The sequence below is a fragment of the Lissotriton vulgaris genome, chromosome 8 (genome assembly GCF_964263255.1).
Source record: "Lissotriton vulgaris chromosome 8, aLisVul1.2, whole genome shotgun sequence".
NCBI classification, from domain to species: domain Eukaryota; kingdom Metazoa; phylum Chordata; class Amphibia; order Caudata; family Salamandridae; genus Lissotriton; species Lissotriton vulgaris.
The window spans coordinates 1265944904-1265965601 of record NC_141696.1 but is presented as its reverse complement, the minus strand read 5'-3'; the positions used below and the strand labels follow the sequence as shown (position 1 = coordinate 1265965601).

The 20698-nt window shown below is 46.9% G+C and overlaps 1 protein-coding gene across 2 annotated transcripts in view; it reads right to left on the bottom strand.

Annotated features, from left to right (window-relative positions):
• MTMR6 (myotubularin related protein 6) overlaps positions 1–20698 on the bottom strand; it is a 439692-nt gene that overhangs the window by 109242 nt on the left and 309752 nt on the right. For both annotated transcript variants that reach the window (XM_086935180.1, XM_086935181.1), the window contains one exon: positions 5076–5210. In XM_086935180.1, coding sequence (XP_086791306.1) covers positions 5076–5210 — 135 coding nt within the window. The remainder of the gene's footprint in view (positions 1–5075; positions 5211–20698) is intronic.

The following is a 20698-nucleotide window of genomic DNA, read 5'->3' as shown; positions in this document are numbered from 1 at the left end:
ACCGCAAGGACTGCATAGGACATACCCAAGCATCCCTGTATAATGCCAGAAATGCAAAAAATAGAGCGGATTTTTAACATATGGTATGGCTGTATCTAGTGGTGTCGACCTTTGAGATGTGATTTTCTGTGACTGTGTCAAAGGTCAAAGCCTGGACAGACTAATGCATGCGGGGTATAGTTCCCTAGGGAAGTGAAACCTGAACTTACATTTTCAGGCTTGGAGCTTCTGTTGATCAAATGATTCACTGCAATGGCCTAGGGTTCCCTCCATATTCCAAATAAAGCTAGCTGGTTATGTGAAGTTCACTAGTGGATGGAAGCTGGATGCTCTGTAACAGGTGATGTTGCAACATCCATGGGGGTAGTCCAATATTGCCTTTAGGCGTCATATTATTTTCGCTTGAACTGGCGTGAACATTGATCTTCACCTGCTTTGAAAAAGCAGTTTGATCAAATCTTTACTGGAATACTGTTTCACCAACTGATCCGCGCCGCCAAGAAAACAGCATTCAAGGAACGGTTGGACAACAACGCACACAACTGCAAGGAACTCTTCAACATCGTGAAAGAGCTTTCCAACCCCAGCGCAGGAAACAACGACATCACCCCATCGCAAGACCTCTGCAACTCCCTCGCTTCATACTTCCACAACAAGATCGCGGACATACAAAACAGCTTCAACAACCAACCAACGCACACCATGACCGAACAACCACCCCCCACCACCACCCTTCACGCCTGGACCCCGATCAGCACCGAAGACACCATCCGCACGATGAACTCCATTCACTCCGGATCACCGACCGACCCCTGCCCTCACCACGTCTTCAACAAGGCCGACGCTGTCATCGCACCCCACCTGCGAGACATCATCAACACATCATTCGACACCGCCACCTTCCCAGAGAGCTGGAAACACGCCGAACTCAGCGCCCTGCTCAAGAAACCAACAGCGGACCCCACCGAACTCAAGAACTACCGCCCCATCTCGCTCCTCCCGTTTCCAGCCAAAGTCATCGAGAAGACCGTCAACAAGCAGATGGCCGCCTTCCTCGAGACGAACGGATCCCTCGACCCCTCACAGTCTGGCTTCCGAGCCAACCACAGCACCGAGACCGCCCTCATCGCCGCCACCGATGACATCCGAGCCCTGATGGACAATGGAGAAACAGCGGCCCTCGTCCTCCTAGACCTCTCCGCGGCATTCGACACGGTCTGCCACCGCACCCTAGTACAGCGCCTCAGCAACATCGGAATCCAGGACAAAGCGCTGGAATGGATCATCTCCTTCCTCAACGGAAGAACACAGAGAGTCCGCCTACCACCGTACAAGTCAGAGGCCTCCGAAGTCATCTGCGGCGTCCCTCAAGGATCATCTCTGAGCCCCACCCTCTTCAACGTCTACATGAGCCCCCTCGCGGCCATCGTACGCAAACACAACCTCAGCATAATCTCCTACGCCGACGACACCCAGCTGATCCTCTCCCTGACCAACGACCCCGCCTTCGCCAGAGCCAACCTGCACGAAGGGATGAAAGAGGTAGCCGAGTGGATGACGACCAGCCGCCTGAAACTGAACTCTGACAAGACGGAGGTCCTCATCCTGGGCTCTTCCCCCTCCGCCTGGGACGACTCCTGGTGGCCTCCCGCCCTGGGCACCGCACCCAAACCGACAGACCATGCACGCAACCTGGGATTCATCCTGGACTCCTCCCTCTCCATGACCAGGCAAGTCAACAACGTCTCCTCGGCGTGCTTCAACATCCTACGCATGCTACGGAAGATCTTCCGGTGGATCCCCACCGAGACCAGGAAGACCGTCACCCAGGCCCTCGTCACCAGCCGACTGGACTACGGCAACGCCCTCTACGCCGGTACCACCGCCAAGCTCCAGAAGAGACTCCAGCGGATCCAGAACGCCTCAGCCAGACTCATCCTCGACATCCCACGAACCAGCCACATCACCGGACATCTGAGAGACCTTCACTGGCTCCCCGTCAACAAAAGAATCACCTTCCGCCTCCTCACCCACGCACACAAAGCCCTACACGACCAAGGCCCGAGCTACCTCAACAGCTGGATCAACTTCTACGCTCCCAAACGCCACCTCCGATCAGCCAACCACGCCCTCGCCGCCGTCCCCCGCATCCGAAGAGCGACTACAGGAGGAAGGTCCTTCTCCTACCTGGCCGCCAAGACCTGGAACTCCCTCCCTCCCGACCTGCGCCTGACCCAAGACCACCTCTCCTTCAGGAAGAAGCTAAAGACCTGGCTGTTCGAGCAGTAGCGGCCCCCCCCCCCCAGCGCCTTGAGACCCTACGGATATGTAGCGCGCTCTATAAGTGTCACTGATTGATTGATTGATTGAACTGCATTTCCTAGTGAGCTTATAGTTAAGAAGATAGCATAAAGTACTCACAGAACATCGGATTACAGGTTTGGTTGTGAGACTACAGCATCAGAGATTATGGAACAGCTAACAAAGTCAGGTTTCATGTTGCTGGGCCTACACAGTGTTCACCATTCCATTGTTTTGTATTTTCTGTTTAGTTTCAGGATATCTTCACTTTTAATAGTGTAGTAAATTGTTTATTAGTATGGTATAAGCAGTAATGTTTTAGATTGAAACAATTCAATACGCTAATAAATAAACTGCATAAGGATGAATGAAGTTGGACACAAGTGCCAGTGAAGTTCATATGGTGTGGGGTGCAAGGCAATAGGATTACACCAACAGAAGGAAATCGAGTTGGTGTGCCAAGGGTAAACAAACAGTGACAGCATTTTGAAAAAGAAGGAAACTGAGAGACAGGACAGTGGATGAATCGAGAAGTGATGTCATCCATTGATTTGTTGAGCACAGTTGTGACCACCATGCATTTGAAGCATTGGCAGAGAGTGAAGTGAGGATAAAGAGCATGAAAAAAAACGGAGCTGTGGAAGAGAGTGCCAGTGGCTTCATGGTTTGAGGCCAGAACTTGTCAGAAGGTGTGTAAGAGATGTTGGCAGAACTGAGAACTGGCATAAGCTTGTGAAAGAGAGAAAAATGGGAAGGTTGAGAAGAGTGCAGGCGTTACTTTAATGTGAATGGGGTGGGAAGGAGATTGCAGCAAGACCTGCACCTTCTTCTAAACTACACAACCATGTTCAATTTACAGGTCTAGGCATAGTAGGATTACTCACATGGTTATCTCTATCATGCTGATTGTTAGTGTTTAAATGTCTACATTCTACAAAAGTGTGCCCCGCAAGGCCATCCACAGTTCTACCAAATCTTAAGAAGAAAATGAACAAAAACAAGTAAGCAAAGGTTGCCAAAGAAGACTGGCACCAAGGGGATCTGTGAAATCTTTCAAACAGAAGCTGAAAATCTGCTTGTTCCTAAAGAAAGCCAAGACTGTTAGACAGCACATGCATACCTCAGTAGAATTAGATTTGGCAAAATCGTTGGCATGTACCTATTAAGACCCACACAAAACAGTGAGTATCAGGAAACCTGGGTACATGAATGGTTCAAAAAATATGTTTTCTAGAAAACATTGGTGACCTGGTTACTTCAGAGAAATTGCATTAGCTTAGGATAATGCAACTATTCAATCAAGAGAACAGAGTGCAGAAACCTTCAATTTCGTACAGGCAGAAAAAACCTCCAAGACTGGGTGAGCAAGAGTTGAGAGGCAGTACATTGTGAAAATCAGAAAGTGAACGGAAGTTCCAAGAACAGAGCTGGAGATCTAGGTACTGCCTATTCACTGTGACGAGCAACAAGCCTAGGCAAGAGAAGTAGTGACACATCCTGATGAAAAGAAAGTCTCCTTATATATGGAGGTTTGACCAATAAGCCTGAAACTCCGAACATGAAGAAGGCCTTCTACCTTATTAGTTTGGGAAAGGAATAAGAAAAAGAATAAAAAATAACTATAGTCCTTAAAATGGAATGAAAACAATCATTACAATGATATGATTAGGATTCAAGATGTTTCCAACGAATGCACATATGTACCAGCAGTGAGTGGACTGTCAGCAATGGCCACTTCAGGCTGAATCAGCTCAGTTCTAAACACAAAGCCTGACACATTGCAGCATAGGAAGGAAACAAGTTGCCACAATGCCAAGGAGTAGTCTGCCCAACAGTATATCTTCCAGCATTAGGTGAGAGAAGACATCAAACTGGGTTTAAAGATGTAAATGGAGGCAGAGTTGTTGCATTGAAGAATGTGAAATATAGCTGTCTTCAAACCATGATATAAAGGAATGACAGTATCATTAAGATGGCCGAAGCAATGCCAAATAGGTTCTTTTGCCACAAGCAACACAAAGAATACGATGTAAGAATCTATTTAATGTAAAAAAGGACAGGTAGATAAATGGAAGATGGCAGACGTTGGGGAAGTACACTGAGGCCAAACAGGGAGCGGTAATGAATTTAATGAAAAAGAAAAAAACAGGCCTGAGCACTAAAGAGGAGCAGGGTGGACCACACTCATAGGTAGACTAATCTCTGGGTCTCACTCATAAATGAGACCCAGTGCAGTTTGTATGCACTCTCCTCTAAACACTGTGAGAGTCTGTTTTCCATCCACCTAGCCACCTCACAATAGCAGCCTGTAGTCTCTATGACTATACCAGAGTCATGTGACCGATTGTTTGGGCTGGATTCGTATTATACTGATCATTCTTTTTAAAACCTGAAGCAGTCACAGTGCTAAATCAAAAGTAGGAACCGTGGGGTCTCAAATTGGAAACATCAAAATCCATAAAACTGTTTAGCAACTCAATGACGGCCATATCGCAAAACTCTGCATTATCTCAACTCCACTTAGTTACATGTTACTTATGGGTCACTGATAAATGATCTTGAAACAAATACAAGTTTTTAGGCTGAGTTGTGCCCAAACAGTGTGCTACTATTTTATTGGGAAAAGCTGCTTTTAGTTTCTCTACTTCTGTCAACTTGAATCAAGCTTTTTCAAATGCCATACTCGCCTTTTCACGGAAGCATTTCTGCTTAATAAATGAACATTACCATACAACACACTTTTTCTAGAAGTACATAAGTCGGTCAATACCTACTTTGGGCCTGGTGTCCATGACATACATGTAGCGGTTGACAGGATTGGCTTTACTTATTGCCTGCAGCATGTGTTCATCCTCTAAACACCTAGCACTGAAACCAGACAGAGGCTGACTACATCGGCAAATTGCAGCCTGCGAACCCAAAAAGAAAAATATAATTAAAGAAAAAGATTCAAACAAGAAAGGATAGCAATACAGCTGCATGTTTTGATGCATTTATAGCTACATAGACAATTTAGTAAATATGTTATTGGCTACACAAATGTGTTTAAAACAGTACACAATACAAGAGCATACCCCGCAAACACGCTTAGGTGATTAAGTTCTATGGGAAAATCAATGTAGCAATACTGCATCTGGAATTACTGACATCTTGAAGTACAGTAATTACAAGGTGCGGTAATATTACTGCACTGTTACAAGTTATACCTTACAAGTTATCCCTTGGAAAGTTGTAAATTACTGGTAAATCAGCGTTGGGCCTCACCTTTCTGCAGATTTAGACCTACTTGTGAGAACTTTCCTAGGAAAATTTCACTTTCTTTTACCAGGTGGAATGTGCCAGGGAATAAACCTAAAGGTAGAAGGTTTTTCTGCACAATGTTATCTGGAGCAAGACCACTGACTCATTGTCAATGAAATTGCTCTCCCTCCCTCACAGCTCCACCATTAAGTGAGGCCTTCAATCGAGCCCCTGCACTCTCGAGTGTTGGTGTTCGAGGCCCTCCTCCACCCGCAGGTTTCACCTGCTCTTCATCCCTGGTGGTCCAGTGGACCTGCCTCCATTCTCTTGCTCCACTTTTTCTCTACTTTTTTTACTCGTTTCTTCCCTCACTTCTACTTCCCCCCCCTTCAATCTCCTTCTGGGTCTTAACCTCCATTTTCTGTCGTTTTCCCCTCATTTCAAGCTCCCCCCTGCACTCTCCTGTGTCTTTCCTCTGTTTTTCACTCGTTTTTTACCCTCATCTCAATCTCCCTCTTTCACTCTACTGTGTCCTCTGTGTCTTTCCTCCACTCTTTCTTGCACTTTTGCTGCCTTATTTGTACTTTTGCCTTTTTTAGCCTGTTTACCCCCGGCGCTGCTGCCCCCGTGGACCCTCCCCCCCCAGCACGACCAGTGTGACCAGCCCAATCCAGCTCCCCTGCCCGCTCCCAGCTGTTCAGCCCTCCCTGACCCCTACTTAATGGCGGCCACGCCACCAAAGGAAAGCCTGTCTGCGCCCGTCCGCGACCAGACTGAGACCAGCGCCAGGAACCCTGGATCTCTGCACCGCCAACGCTACGACCCAGCGGCACTCCACGCTCTTAACCCAGGCTGCAACAACTGCAAGCTAGCATCACTAGCCAACACCCATGGACCCTTCAGCTGTCACCACTGCCGGCACACTTGGAGCACCGCCAAGACCACTGACCCAGCCCAATCCGCCCACAAGAACACAACCCAACCGAAGACCCTGCAATGCATCCTCCTCAACGTCCGATCCCTCCACAAACACGCCACCGAAATCTGCGACCTCTTCGAGAGCACTTCCCCGGATGTAGCATTCTTTACCGAAACCTGGACCAACACCACCAATGGACCAGACATCGCCATCGCCATTCCCAAAGGATACAAGATCTCCAGGAAGGACCGCCCCACCCGCCCCGGAGGAGGAATGGCCATCGTCCACAAATCCACCCTCCGCCTAAGCACACTCCCTGACAAGCCCACAGACCTGATGGAACACCTTCACTTCAAGATACTGGCCAGCCCTACCTCAACCCTCAGTGGAACCCTCATCTAACCTACCGACCCCCTGTACCCAGCAGACTTTTCGCCAACTCCATCGCGGAACATCTTCTTCCTGCATGCCATCGCGTCCACCAACTACACCCAACTGGGAGACCTCAACTTCCACCTCGACAACCAACTGGACCCCAGCACCACATCCCTCCTGGAAAACCTCCACAACATTGGACTCCGCCAGATCGTGACCGAACCCACGCACTCAGCAGAGCACACCCTCGACCCCCTCTTTACAACAGGAAACTCCATCACCTTCAGCCACACCACCAAACTCCCATGGACTGACTATCGATGCGTCCACGTCACCTTCAGAACACCCACCATCCACAGACACCAGCACCTGCTCCCATAAAAAAACTGGACAAGAATCCCCGACGACCAGCTAACCTCATCACTCAGCAACTCCACCCCAACCATCGCGTAAAAACGACTACGCCAACAGCGCAGCCCGAACCCTACACAGATGGATCTCTGACAGCGCCAAAACCATAGCCCCCCCTCAAGAAAAACAACACCACCCATGCCAAGAAAGCTAGATGGTTCACCACCGAACTTCAAGAGTCCATACGCACTTGCCGCCGGGAGAAACACCAGATCCACAGACGCCCACAACAACTTTAGAGCCGCCTCCAACGCCCACCACCAACTCATCAGAAAAATTAGGAAAAAAACAATTGAAGACAGAATCTCCAGTCATACACACAACAGCAAAGAACTCTTCAACATCATCAAGGAGTTCGTCCAACCCACCAGCGAGTCCACTGACATCCCTCCCTCACAAGACCTCTGCGACAAACTCAGCATCTTTTTCCACCACAAAATCAAGAGCATCTACGACAACTTCGTCGAAGACAACCAACACACTGAACCCTCATCAAACCACCCCCGACACCCTGAAGCCAGCGATCAACAACTGGACAGCCCTCACCACCGAAGACACACTGAAGACGATGAAGTCAATCCACTTTGGGGCCCCTACGGACCCCTGCCCCCACCACATTTTTTACAGAGCCGCCGACACCATCGCAACCATGCTCTGCCACACCATCAACCGTTCCCTGGCAACCGCCTCGTTCCCCGACGACTGGAAACACGCTGAGATCAACCCCCTCCTAAAGAAACCCTCGGCAGACCCCACCTACCTTAAAAACTACAGACCCATCTCCCTGCTCCCGTTCCCAGCGAAAGCCATCGAGAAAGCCATCAACAGCCAACTCGCCACATTCATCAAAGAGCACAACATCCTCGACCATCCCAATCTGGGTTCAGACAAAACCACAGTACGGAAATCGCCCTCCTTGCCGCAACAGACGACATCCGTACCTTACTGGACAAAGGAGAAACAGCAGGCCTCATCCTCCTCGACCTCTCAGCGGCATTCAACAGTCTCTCACCGCACCCTAATAGGCAGACTCCACGACGCAGGGATTCAAGACAAGGCCCTCGACTGGATCCGCTCCTTCCTCTCCGGCAGAACGCAGCGTGTCAGACTCCACCCTTTCCACTCAGACCCTACACCTACCACCTGCCCCAGGGGTCCTCCCTCAGCCCTACGCTCTTCAACGTCTACATGGCTCCGCTCGCCCCCATCGTCAGAACGTACGGACTCAACATTGTGTCATACGCAGACGACACCCAACTCATCCTCTCCCTATCCAACGAACCCAACACCGCCAGACACAATTTTTGAGAAGAAATGGAAGCCATCGCCAAATGGATGAAAAATAGCTGCCTATAACTAAACCAAACAAAACCGATGTACTCATCATGGGCCCATAACCTAGACACCTGGAACGACACCTGGTGGCCCTCCGCCCTCAGAAGCCCACCCACCCCCACGGACCATGCACGCAACCTGGGAATCATCCTGGACTCAGAGCTCAAAATGGACCGCCAAATCAACTCAGTCTCGTCCTCCTGCTTCCACACCCTCAGCCTCCTACGTAAGACCTGCAAATGGATCCCCCTCGAACACAGAAAGACCGTCACTCACACCCTGGTCACCAGCAAGATTGGCTCCCCATCAAAGCTAGAGTCACCTTCAAGATGCTAACCCAAGATAACAAGGCCCTCCACGACACCGGACCAGCATACTTGAACAGCCGACTCAAATTCCACGCACCCCAAAGGACCCTATGATCAGCCCAGCTCTCCTACACCGTGGTCCCCCGCACCAGAAAAACCAGATCGGGAGGCGCTCCCTTCTACACGGCCAGTGCCTGGAATGATCTCCGCTCCACCTCAGACAGATAACTTCGCTCCCCATCTTTGCAAGAAACCTCAAAACCTGACTCTTCGACAGACCCCCTTCTTGATGGACTTGAACCTGCGAACGCCCCTCCACACCCCCAGCTCCTTGAGACCCTTATGGGTGAGTAGTCGTGCTCAACATACCTGATTTGATTTGGCTTGTAATTCAAGGTACTGGTCAAATCGGGATTTACACTAAACCAGTAATGTGCACATAAGTATTTAGAGGTTACACTATTAGCAGCAACTCATATTTTGGTGGTTAAAATAGAATGTGTGGAGTCAGACATATCTCGGCCTGGAAGTAAAAGAGGATTAATAAGAGCTAGAAACACCCAAGCCATTGGGACCATGCAACTCCTTCAAGCATTCCAAGAAACTTTTTTATCAGCTACAAGTCAGTAAGTTAATTCTCTGCAGTACAACTAGCTTAAACAAGGTATTTTTGTCATTTATAATCTTAATTTGAAATCAATGCATGTCAGCTGGAGGGTGCCAATGAATACACTGAAAGAAATCCTGAAAGTCCCAAAACAGAAGAGAGCTCAATTTCATTTCAAGGCAAAAGCAACATGAAGTCAAGATGGTCCACAGACAGCAGAGGTCTGGATCTGCAGTGTGAGGAAGGTGTGTCTGCTCGCTCTGAATGTTGATGTTAATTAGTTATGCGTGAGGATGCAGAATAGGAGTAGCTATGGTCAGCACAGGCAACTAGAACTGGCTGGATAAATTGGGAGACTCCAGAAGTTCATTTAAAGGAATGAGAAGAAACTAACATCCTCATAAAGGAGTAACAGGTCTGATAAAATAGTGTCAGGGATGCAATGGATATTTTATTAAAACACTGCGACATATGAAACAATAAAAACTCTAAATAGCTGCGAAGAAACATGGTGGAGAACAATAGGAGGGTCGACGACAGCAGTGATAAAGACGCGAGGGTGAATAACTGCAATGCAGACTATTTACAAGGGATTCTACTTCAATTATGCATCACAAAGAAGATGGAGCATAAACAGTAGCCATGATGCATACTTATTCTGTTCTATATCGCTTGTTTGGAAGTGGGTTATAATCTCTTGTTTAAAAGACTTAAAAACTGATTTAATTCCTCACATTATTATACAGCACAATTTCAGGATCAAAAGTCAAATTCAGTTATCCTGGTCATCCATGTGCATCTCTACACCACAAATTGAGAGACAATGACCCTGTTGTTGTAGTCCTGTAGCTGCAATTGCAGATATCTGATGATGTCATGTGCCTCTTGATATTATCACTCCACCTTTGTAGGAAGCTGCCTTTGTATTAACTATTTCAAAAAGATATAGTGTACACAGAGTCCAGTAAGCCCCCAAAGGCATAGCAGAGGATAAAGTAGATAACACCTTACTGATAATTTAGTGGTAGCTGGGCAGAGCAGTTAGGTTTATCACAGGGTCGTGTGAATGCATTTGTTGTAAACACTCATACAAGGCAGGAACTCACACTCAATGCCTAACCCCAAGCCCATGTTTTACAAAAATAAGTCTTTGGCTACTTTTGTTTTAGGAACCAAGTAGAATTCAGTTACATGTAAGTAACCTTTTCAGGAATGCAATACTTTCAATATACAGTTGGCAAAAATTTGCATAAGAATTAAAAATACTTTACAGGTGCATGAAATACTTTTTAATGTCAAAGAGATACTTTGTATTTTTCTCAGAATAAACAATACAGAGAAATACCAATGCAATCCTAAGGGAGGAAAGACAAGCAAGTAATTTTCAGGTAAGCACTAGACTTACAAGTTCAGTCTTCGGAGCGTTTGACCAACACAGGGCAAGGGTCGGACCAAGGTAGGTACTGCACCAGCAGCGGCACTGGGGCAGCCAGGTGCAAAGGTGACTGGGCCCAAGGTTAGCCTATGGGAGCTGGGGGGACCTCGAAGAGGCACCTGTTGCAGGTAAGTACCCGTGGTTTAGGGAATCTGGCCCTGGGGTTGAGGTCAGCACTGTCGGGCCAACAAGTTGCATGAAGACTGCACCACCAGCGGCACAAGGGCAGCCGGGTGCAGGATGGAGGCATCAGGTGCTTTATAGAAACCAAAGGAGATCCTCTGTTGGAGACAAAGGCTGCAGGCTCAATCAATCAATTATTTGTAAAGCGTACTACTCACCCGTGAGGGTCTCAAGGCGCGGGGGTGGGGTGCCGCTACTGCTCGAACAGCCAGGTCTTGAGAAGTCTCTAGAAAGTTAGCAGGTCCTGGGTCTGCCGCAGGTGGATGGGGAGGGTGTTCCAGGTCTTGGCGCCGAGGTGGGAGAACGATCTGCCACTGGAGGCTGCTCTTCGGATGTGGGGGATGGTGGCGAGGTCGGTGGAGCAGAGCTGGCAATTCGGGGTGTAGAAGGCGAGTCGTCTCTTGAGGTATGTGGGTCCGGTGTTGTGGAGTGCCTTGTGTGCGTGGGTGAGAAGCTTGAAGGTAATCCTCTAGTTGATGGGGAGCCAGTGCAAGACTCTCAGGTAGGGTTTGATGCGGCTGCGGCGAGGGATGTTGAGGATGAGGCGTGCAGAGGCGTTCTGTATTCGTTGTAGTCGCAGAAGACTGGCTGAAGTAATCCAACGACTGGAGAGGTGAGTTGGATAGTGAGGGGATGCTGGCACCGTCGATTGGGTACTCCAAAACCTGGGGGCTGCGGGTTCAGGAGTGTCTTTAGGCATCAGGTTTCTTTCACCGGATTCGGTCAGGGGACCCATTAGGATGAGGCTGCAGGCGTCATGGGAGAGGTCAGGAAAGGACGTCCAACGCTGGATCCAAGGCCAGGATCACCGGGGAGACATCACTGGATCAGTGGGCCACCTGGACTCGGGCCATGGGCGACAGGTGCAGAGTAGTGAGGACTCACGTTTCCAGGAGGCACTGGAGTCCTTGTTGAAATTTGCTTTTGTGGGACAAATCTGGTGTCCACGAGAAACAAAGTCTTTATTGAAGGCAGCTCAGGTCTCGGCAGTGGCTGGAGATTTTCTGGCCGTAGGGCACACTGGTTTCTAGGAGCAGGCTCGCTGGAAGGGGAGACAGGCCGGTAGGGCTGGGGTCAAGTCAGTTGTGTCTTCTCCACGGTTGCACAACTCTTCGATCCTCCTCCTTTGTCGTTTGTCGAATCTGAGGAACAATGTTTAGGGGAGCCCTTAAATACTACATTTAAGGGTGTTACTAAGATTGGGGGGGGGGAAGTATTCAATGGTTACTGTCCCCTAAGGTGACTACACCCTTTGGGAGGATCCTCCCTTTGGAGAGAAAGGCACATCCCTAATCTTATTGGGCCTAATTCTCCATACCAGTATGAAAAATTCTAAAGAGAGGAGTTCACCTCATCTCCTGGCCAGCCTAGGGGTGTGCCAAGCCAAGGTGGACTCTCCTACTCTGCTTACTAACTTTCCCTCCTGTCCTGCCCCAAAAGGTGGGGCTGGGACAGGGAGGCGGGCATCTCTAATAGTTGGAGCTGTCAAATCAGCATAACACAAGGTGGGAGCCTTTGAGGCTCACTGCCGAGTGCAGCTGCTCCTGCTAGGGGGAGGTGTGAAGAACCTCTACCCAGAGCAGGCTTTGTTTCTGACCTCTGAGAGCACTAAGCCTCAACTCCATGGGGTCAGAAACCTGTCTGGTGATGGCTGGCTGGGACGGACCAGTCAACCAAGAACCACTAGAAGTTGGTCGTTTTTCAGGGGGTATCTCTACGATGCCCTCCGAGTGCATTTTATAATAAATCCATCACTGGCATCGGTGTGTGTTTATTATGCTGATAAGTTTGATACCAAACGTCTCAGCCTTCAGTAAAGCCATCAAGGAGCTGTGGAGTTTGTGTTGAAAAACTCCCTGCCCATGTACTCAAAATAGCTTCACTGCACTTGCAGTGTCCAAGAATGGACTAAGACACTGAAGGGGCATATTGCTCATGCAGCTATGTCCTCACCTCTGGTATAGTGCACCCTGCCTTAGGGGTGACTTACCTATGCCACAAACTGCGGGGTGTAAGCATAGCACGCAGGAAGGTGTGCCACAACAACTCTTAGTTTAGCTGCACCACAACACATAGCCTTCAATGGCAGAGTGCATGTGTTTGGTGTGGAGTCCTTTAGGGTGGCACAATACATGCTGCAGCCCTAAAGGACCCTCTCTGGTCACAAGGGGCTTGGTACCACTGGTACCTTTTACAAGGGGTGTGCCAATTGTGGGAGCAATGGTACAGTTTTGGGAAAGAACATAGGGCCTGGGAACCTGTTGGCAGGGACCCAGGGCACTCTCAGTCAAAAGTGCATCAGAAATATGGCAATAAGTGTGTGTGTGTTGGGGGGGGGGGTTTCACTGCAACATAAACCCACTTTCCTACAACCATTTTATCATGATCCCTCTTACTTGTGAGGAGTCTGCAATCTTCTTGCATTTATTTCTTTGGGCACAGCTTTTTATCTGTAAGCTGGAACACCAGGAGCTGAGGGGATGCAAACTGACATCTTTGTAATGGTTGAACTAACCTCTGCAAAGTCTTGGAAGCTCTCATCTGCTAAACAATAGAATATATATCTATATATCTATATATATACATCAGCATAAGGCAGTTTTTTAAAATAACAATTAATTTTGTATTGAGAAGTTTTTAAGTATTTATACTTCTATAACTGAATTGCCTTTTTTGCACAGAGTGATATGTTTACATTTTGCGTTAATTTGCACATCAACTTTGCACTAATGGTATTAAAATGTTTTGACCTTATCTATGCATTTATGCAGATAGAATCTTGCTCTAATCCAATGAATTTATTCAGTTATATTAACTTTTGCATTTCCATGTGAATAAAACATTAGGAGTATGTATTCGCAACCCATATACTCAGTGACGCACAACTATACCGTAATAGTATTTTCTCTATGTCTATTGAAGTCACATTGTGTGCACTGGCATTTTAAAAAACCAGGCATTGTGGGTAATGTTTGACTGTGAACAAGGGCAACTGCCCGAAACGCGTCAGTTTCGTTTGCTGCTTTTTACCTAAATAAATAACATCTTGCCTTATATTTGGATTCGTGCTGGCTTTCTGTTCCTGGGAGACCGGAGTTGCAGTTTGCGTGTATCTATATATATATATATATATAGATATTCTCTAAAACAAACAGTCCACAATCGGTGCGCTCCTGACTCAGCTGGTGCTTGCGTCCAGGTTAGACCATACCTCGCAACTTTCTTTCCCATCACACAATTCACCGCACTCCAGAAGCCGTCTTTTGAAAAAAGCTTTTAATGAAGCATAGTTTCCACCACCATTCGTTTCGACCAAGAGATGATGAAATAGTGACAAAAGACGACTTCTGGAGTGCGGTGAATTGTTTGATGGGAAAGGAAAATGCTACTTACCAGTATGCATCTGTTCTTGGCATGAAGAGCTGCAGAGTCGTACACTTTTGCAATAGATTGCCACCTGGTGTTGGGCTCGGATGATTGCAGGTTGTTGTCTTCTTGGAAGAAGTCTTTGTAGTCACGAGATAGGTGACTCCTCCCTTGGACAATACTGCGCATGGTCATCGACTTCATCCTCAGATTGTTTTTCGCCATGATGGGAAATGATGGAGTTAGTAGAAGTAAAGAGAAAGGATGTCCATGCGTGTGCATCTAAGTAAGATGAGTGCTGGAACGGATACAAGTCCGGGGAGGTGGGATGGCGTGTACGACTCTGCAGCTCTACATGCCAAGAACAGATGCATACTGGTAAGTAGCATTTTCCGTTCGAGGCATACGAGCTGCAGATCGTACACTTTTGCAACGATTGTGCAGCAGTGTCTCCCCTAGCGGTGGTCGCTTGTATCCGTTGCAGCATTCTGAAACAGTGTTCTAAGGACAGCTTGACCTACTGCAGCTTGCTGCTTGGCTTGCACATCAACACAATAGTGTTTAGTGAAGGTGTGTATTGTAGACCATGTTGCTGCCTTGCATATGTCCTCTAGTGGTATATTTCCTAAGAAAGCCATAGAGGCTCCTAGTTTGCGAGTGGAGTGCGCTCTAGGAGGAACCGTTAGTGTACGTTTAGCTTTTTGATAGCATATTTGTATACACTTTACAATCCATCTGGCAATTCCTTCCTTAGAGATGGGGTTGCCTTTGTGTGGGGGAGAGAAAGATACAAATAGTTGTTTTGTCTTTCTGAAGGATTTATTCCTGTCTGTGTAGTAGAACAGAACTCTTCTAACATCTAAGGTGTGTAAAGCCCTTTCCGCAACAGAGTCCGGGTTTTGGAAAAGCACCGGTAGCTCTACTGATTGGTTAAGGTGAAAAGGAGTAATAACTTTTGGCAGGAATTTAGGATTAGGCCTAAGAACCACTTTGTTAGGATGTATCTGAAAAAATGGTTCTTGTATTGTGAATGCTTGTATTTCACTAACCCTTCTGAGAGAGGTGATGGCACAAGGAAAGCAGTTTTCCATGTTAGGAATTGCAATTCACACTTGTGTAAAGGCTCGAAAGGGGGTCCCATAAGTCTTGTAAGGACCACGTTTAGGTTCCATACTGGACAGGTGGTAACCTAGGTGGGATTATTTATTTTAATCCTTTCATAAATGCTTTGATTGCAGGTACTCTAAAGAGAGATAGATGTTGTCTATTCTGTAAATAGGCTGCAATTGTTGCCAGATGCAGGCGTATGGAAGAATAAGCTAAATTAGACCTTTGTAGGTGTAGAAGGTAGCCAATAATATTTTGGATGGAAGCATCCAGTGGATCAATGTGATTATTGTTACAATATATTGCAAATCTTTTCCACTTAGCGGCATAACATGCTCTGCTAGTGGGTCTTCTAGCTTCTTTAATTATGTTCATACAGTCTGGTGGTAGGTTTAAGTAACTAAACTTCAAGACTTCAGGAGCCAGATCGCCAAATTCAGTTGGCTTGGTTCTGGGTGTCTTATTTCTCCATGGTTCTGTGTTAACAGGGATGGCGTGAGCCGTAATTTTTGATGTGGAACCAGTGAGAGATCTAGTAGTGTGGTGAACCACGGCTGACGTGCCCATGTGGGAGCTACTAGTATTAGCTTGAGAGACTGTTGTCTGAGCTTGCGCACTACTAGTGGAATGAGTGGGAGAGGCGGAAAAGCGTACGCAAATCTGCCTGACCAGTTCATCCATATCGCATTCCCCTCCGACTGTGGGTGTGGAAACCTGGCGGCGAAGGTTGGGCATTTTGCATTTTCGTGGGTGGCAAACAGATCTATCTGTGGATGCCCCCACATTTGGAAGAATGGTTGAAGAACTTATGGATGTATCTCCCATTCGTGAATCTGTTGTGACTGTCGACTCAAGAGATCTGCTATCTGATTGTGAATTCCTGGAAGGTGTTCTACTGTCAGGTGTATGTTTTGAGGAATGGCCCATCTCCAAATGTTCTGTGCAAGCTGGGACAGTTGCAGAGAGTGTGCCCCCCCTGTTTTAGTATGTAATACATGGCTGTCATATTGTCCGTCTGGATTAGGACAGCTTTGTTTCGTACTTATACCTGAAACGTTTTGAGTGCTAGGAAAATTCCTAGCAGCTCTAGATGGTTGATATGGAACTGTTTTTGTTGGTTGTTCCATTGGTCTTGTGTGGTATAGTGTAAGAGATGGGCTCCCCATCCTGTGAGGGATGCGTCTGTCATGAGCACTATCTGTGGAACAGGTTCTAGGAACGGCCGTCCCTTTGTCAAGTTTTTGGTGTTCCAATATTGCAGAGTGATATGTACGGCTGTCTACCAACACCAGGTCTGTGAGCTGACCTTGAGCCTGATTCCACTGCTGTGCTAGACATTCTTGTAATGGGCGCATTTGCAGTCTTGCGTGTGGAACTATGAAGATGCAAGACGCCATCATGCCTATCAGTCTCATGAACACTCTGGCTTGGAGAGACTGCTGGTGTTGAAAAATGGAGACTAAGGTCTGAATGCTCTGTATCCTGGCTGGACTAGGATACGCTAGAGCTGTAGATGTGTCTATGGTAGCTCCTAGATACTGATGAACGTGCGACGGCTCTAGGTGCGACTTGGTGTAGTTTATTGTAAACCCTAAGTCGTGCAATGTCTGAATTGTTTGTTTTGTGTGTTGGACACACTGGTTGAACGATTTTGCTTTTATGAGCCAATCGTCGAGGTAAGGGAAGACATGTATCTGTTGTCTTCTGAGATGTGCTGCTACTACTGCTAAGCAGTTTGTGAACACTTGTGGTGCTGTTGTGACCCCGAATGGAAGGACTTTGAACTGATAGTGCTGTCCTTGTATGACAAACCTTAGATACTTCTTGTGAGCAGGATGTATAGGAACATGAAAGTAGGCGTCCTTTAGGTCTAGTGTTGAAAGAAAGTCCCCCTGTTGTAGTAGTGGGAGTACTTGTTGTAGAGTGATCATGTGAAAATGATCTGATTGTATGTAATGGTTGAGGGGCCTGAGGTCGAGAATTGGTCTTAGTGTCCCGTCCTTCTTGGGAATTAGGAAGTACAGGGAGTAAACTCCTGTTCCCCGTTCCTCTAAAGGAACTACTTGAATAGCATCCTTTTGTAGGAGTGCTAGAACTTCCTGTTGAAGCAGAGTCATATGTTCTGTGGACATTGGATGCTGACCTCTTCCCTTGTTGTTATTGCCGCTGTATCCTCCTCTAAAGTAGCCTTTGTTAGAGGATGTCCATGTGTGCGTTTTAAAAGATGATGTTGTATCTGTGCCGGTTTGCTTAGAGCCTCCTCTATAACAGGAGCAGCGAAAAGAACTTCTAGTCTGTGTGGATTGTAATTAGGGCTCCCGGTTTTATGGTATTTATTTTTTGACCATTTCCGTCTGTATTTATCCATATTTATTTTTTGGGCATTTTTTCTGTATTTATCCACATTTATTTTTGCCACACGCAAAAGACGCCACTACATCTAGTATTTTTCTGCATTTATTTAAATTGACAATGCACATCAGCGCCGGATTGTTATTGGTCAACACAATACATTCATCTGAAAACTTTGCCATTGTAGTACAAGCACATGTGCATTTCCAGAGACTTTGCAGACATTGAGGCTCTTTCTGGTTTGTTAATGAAATGAAGACCACTGAAAACCAGTTCAATTTTTACTGATGCCACTGGAAGGGCTCCTCCGAGCCTTGCTAACAACTGATGGCCTTTCTGTTTGTTGCTGTTTTAGGGGTCAGACTGGCACTAATGAGGTGAAACTACTCCCCAGACAGTATTAAAATGCGTACAAATGACCAAAACAATAGGTAATACTATCACAAAAGATGCCACATTATGCCTCATAATTTGCCCTTTCTTGCTACATAATTTAGTCTACCTTGTCACATAATTCCAATGCCCTGCACGTAGCAGACTCTCCAGAGCAATTCCCAAAGCAGAGATGGGGATATAGAGGTAAAATACCTGTGCTGATTTGCAGCTGTCAATGGAAATGTCCCCAAAAAAAGTTGACGAATTGAGGAACTTGCTGTTTGCCAAGTTCATGCAGAGGTGAATCTGTGTTTTTTGGTTCACTCAAGGGGGTTGGTGTTTGTTCTCTGGACAAGAGTACATTGTACGTCTTTACAAGCTACTACAGGTTTTTAATTCCAATGTATACTGGGTTACAGTGTGGGACAGGAAGAAAACTAATCGTTTGGGGAGTCCTCTAATTTCAACTGGTTGAGTTACTTCAGTCATGCACTGCAGATTGCCCAAATGGAGCACACAGTGCTCCAATCGCAGGCAGAATATTGTGCCAGTGTGTAGTGCCTAGTGCCGAGCACTTCCAATCAGGGGGTTCTTCCTTTTTCTTTATGCACCCTTCCAACGAGAATAGAGTTTGTAATGTCTGGGAATTGAGGAGTCTGTCGGGGAGATAGATGGCGCATAGCAAGAGAACAATCTGAATGCTCTTGCCCATAGGAAAAGAAAACGTAAACAGTCTCTCTCTGCAAAAGAACAAGGAAGCAACCACCATGAGGGGGCTGTGTCTGCTTGTTAAATTGAAATTTCCGGCATTGCAGGCCTTTTGCAATTTCTCGCCTAGTTAGCAATTCGGTCGCTATAAGCTGGCGGTTATGGCCTATGCACCTCTCATGCTCTGCAGTATGGACTTTGTGGATCAAAAGGCAGCATCCTTTTGCTACTACGCATTGCGCTTTTTCAGGAGAAAAGAATCCCTGATTTCTGAGGTTTATTTTTTAAGGACCGAATGTTTTTGCTTCAAAAGCTGGCTTGGCACAACATCTGTAGGAGAGCATATTGAGCTGCATTGTATTGCGAGAGTTGCTCCTGACTGGTTGTGGATTATTCAGAGGCCTAGGTTTGGTGAACATTTGCAATGCATTGTGGCAGCAATGAGTATGTGAATTTAGAATACAAAAATTTAGATTTAACAAAAGAGGTTACGTTGTGACCTACGTGTATGTCAATGGAAAAAATGTGGTGGGTAAAAAGGTGCCTTTTTACTTACTTGTTTCATTGTGCATAGACCAACATTAACCGCCCCCCCCCCCCCCAATTCTGGGGCTTAATCACTGGCCTCTCTAAGCTGCTTCTCTCCGTCCCTCTGCAGCCTCGGGGTACTGCCCTCCCTCCCCCACACCACGTAGGCAGCACCAGCTGTTTGCATCCCCGGTGTTCATTTGGGTTTTTCTTGTGATTGCATTTTTATTAGTCTTAGAAAAGTAACAAAGTCATATCTTTTAAGATTAAAAATGCAATCACAAGAAAAACCAAAACGAACACCGGGGATGCAAACAGCTGCTGCTGCGTGGGTGGGGGCGGTAGGGCAGGAGCCCGAGGCTGCAGAGGGAGAGAGAGAGGCAGGAGCGGCATTTAAGGCTATTGATCTGTCCACATAATAGGGCACATACAGGTGCCTTGAAAGTGCAAATGGCGGCGGGCTGGCGCAGGCTAACTCCGGCGGCGGAGTCCTGGATCCCTGGAAGGCTGGAGGTATTAGCACGCCCACACTGACTCTTCTAAACAACCGGGATTGGCTCAGGGTCACTTGAAGACCCTGAGCCAATAGGTCCACAGTACGTCACTGCAAAGGAATTCCCAGATCTGAGCAGGGCACGGCAACTCTGAACAAAGGCAGCAGCGCGGCAAAATTGACTTGTTTACTCGTATTTTTCCGCTTTTACATATAAATACAGACAAAGGAAAAATACTTTTCCGTCTGTATTTATATGTAAAAATCTGTAAATACTGAAAACCGGGAGCCCTAATTGTAATGCACCCATAGACTTAGCTGTGTGTGTCTTTTTTAATCTTTTCTAGTGTGTTGTCTACTTCCGGCCCCAACAATTGGTTTTGATTGAAGGGCTGGTTCAAGATGGTAGTCTGTACCTCTGGTTTAAAACCTGAAATGCGTAACCACGCATGTCGTCTGAGTATAACACTAGTATTGACTGCTCTGGATGCTGTGTCAGCAACATCTAGTGCACATTTAATTGAGGCATTGGATATTAATTTGTCTTCTTGTATGAGCTCTGCTGCCTTATCTTTGTATTGATCTGGGAGGTGCTCCATTAGTTTTCCTGATTGGTCGTAGTGAGCCCTGTCATAGCGTGAGAGTAGGGCTTGTG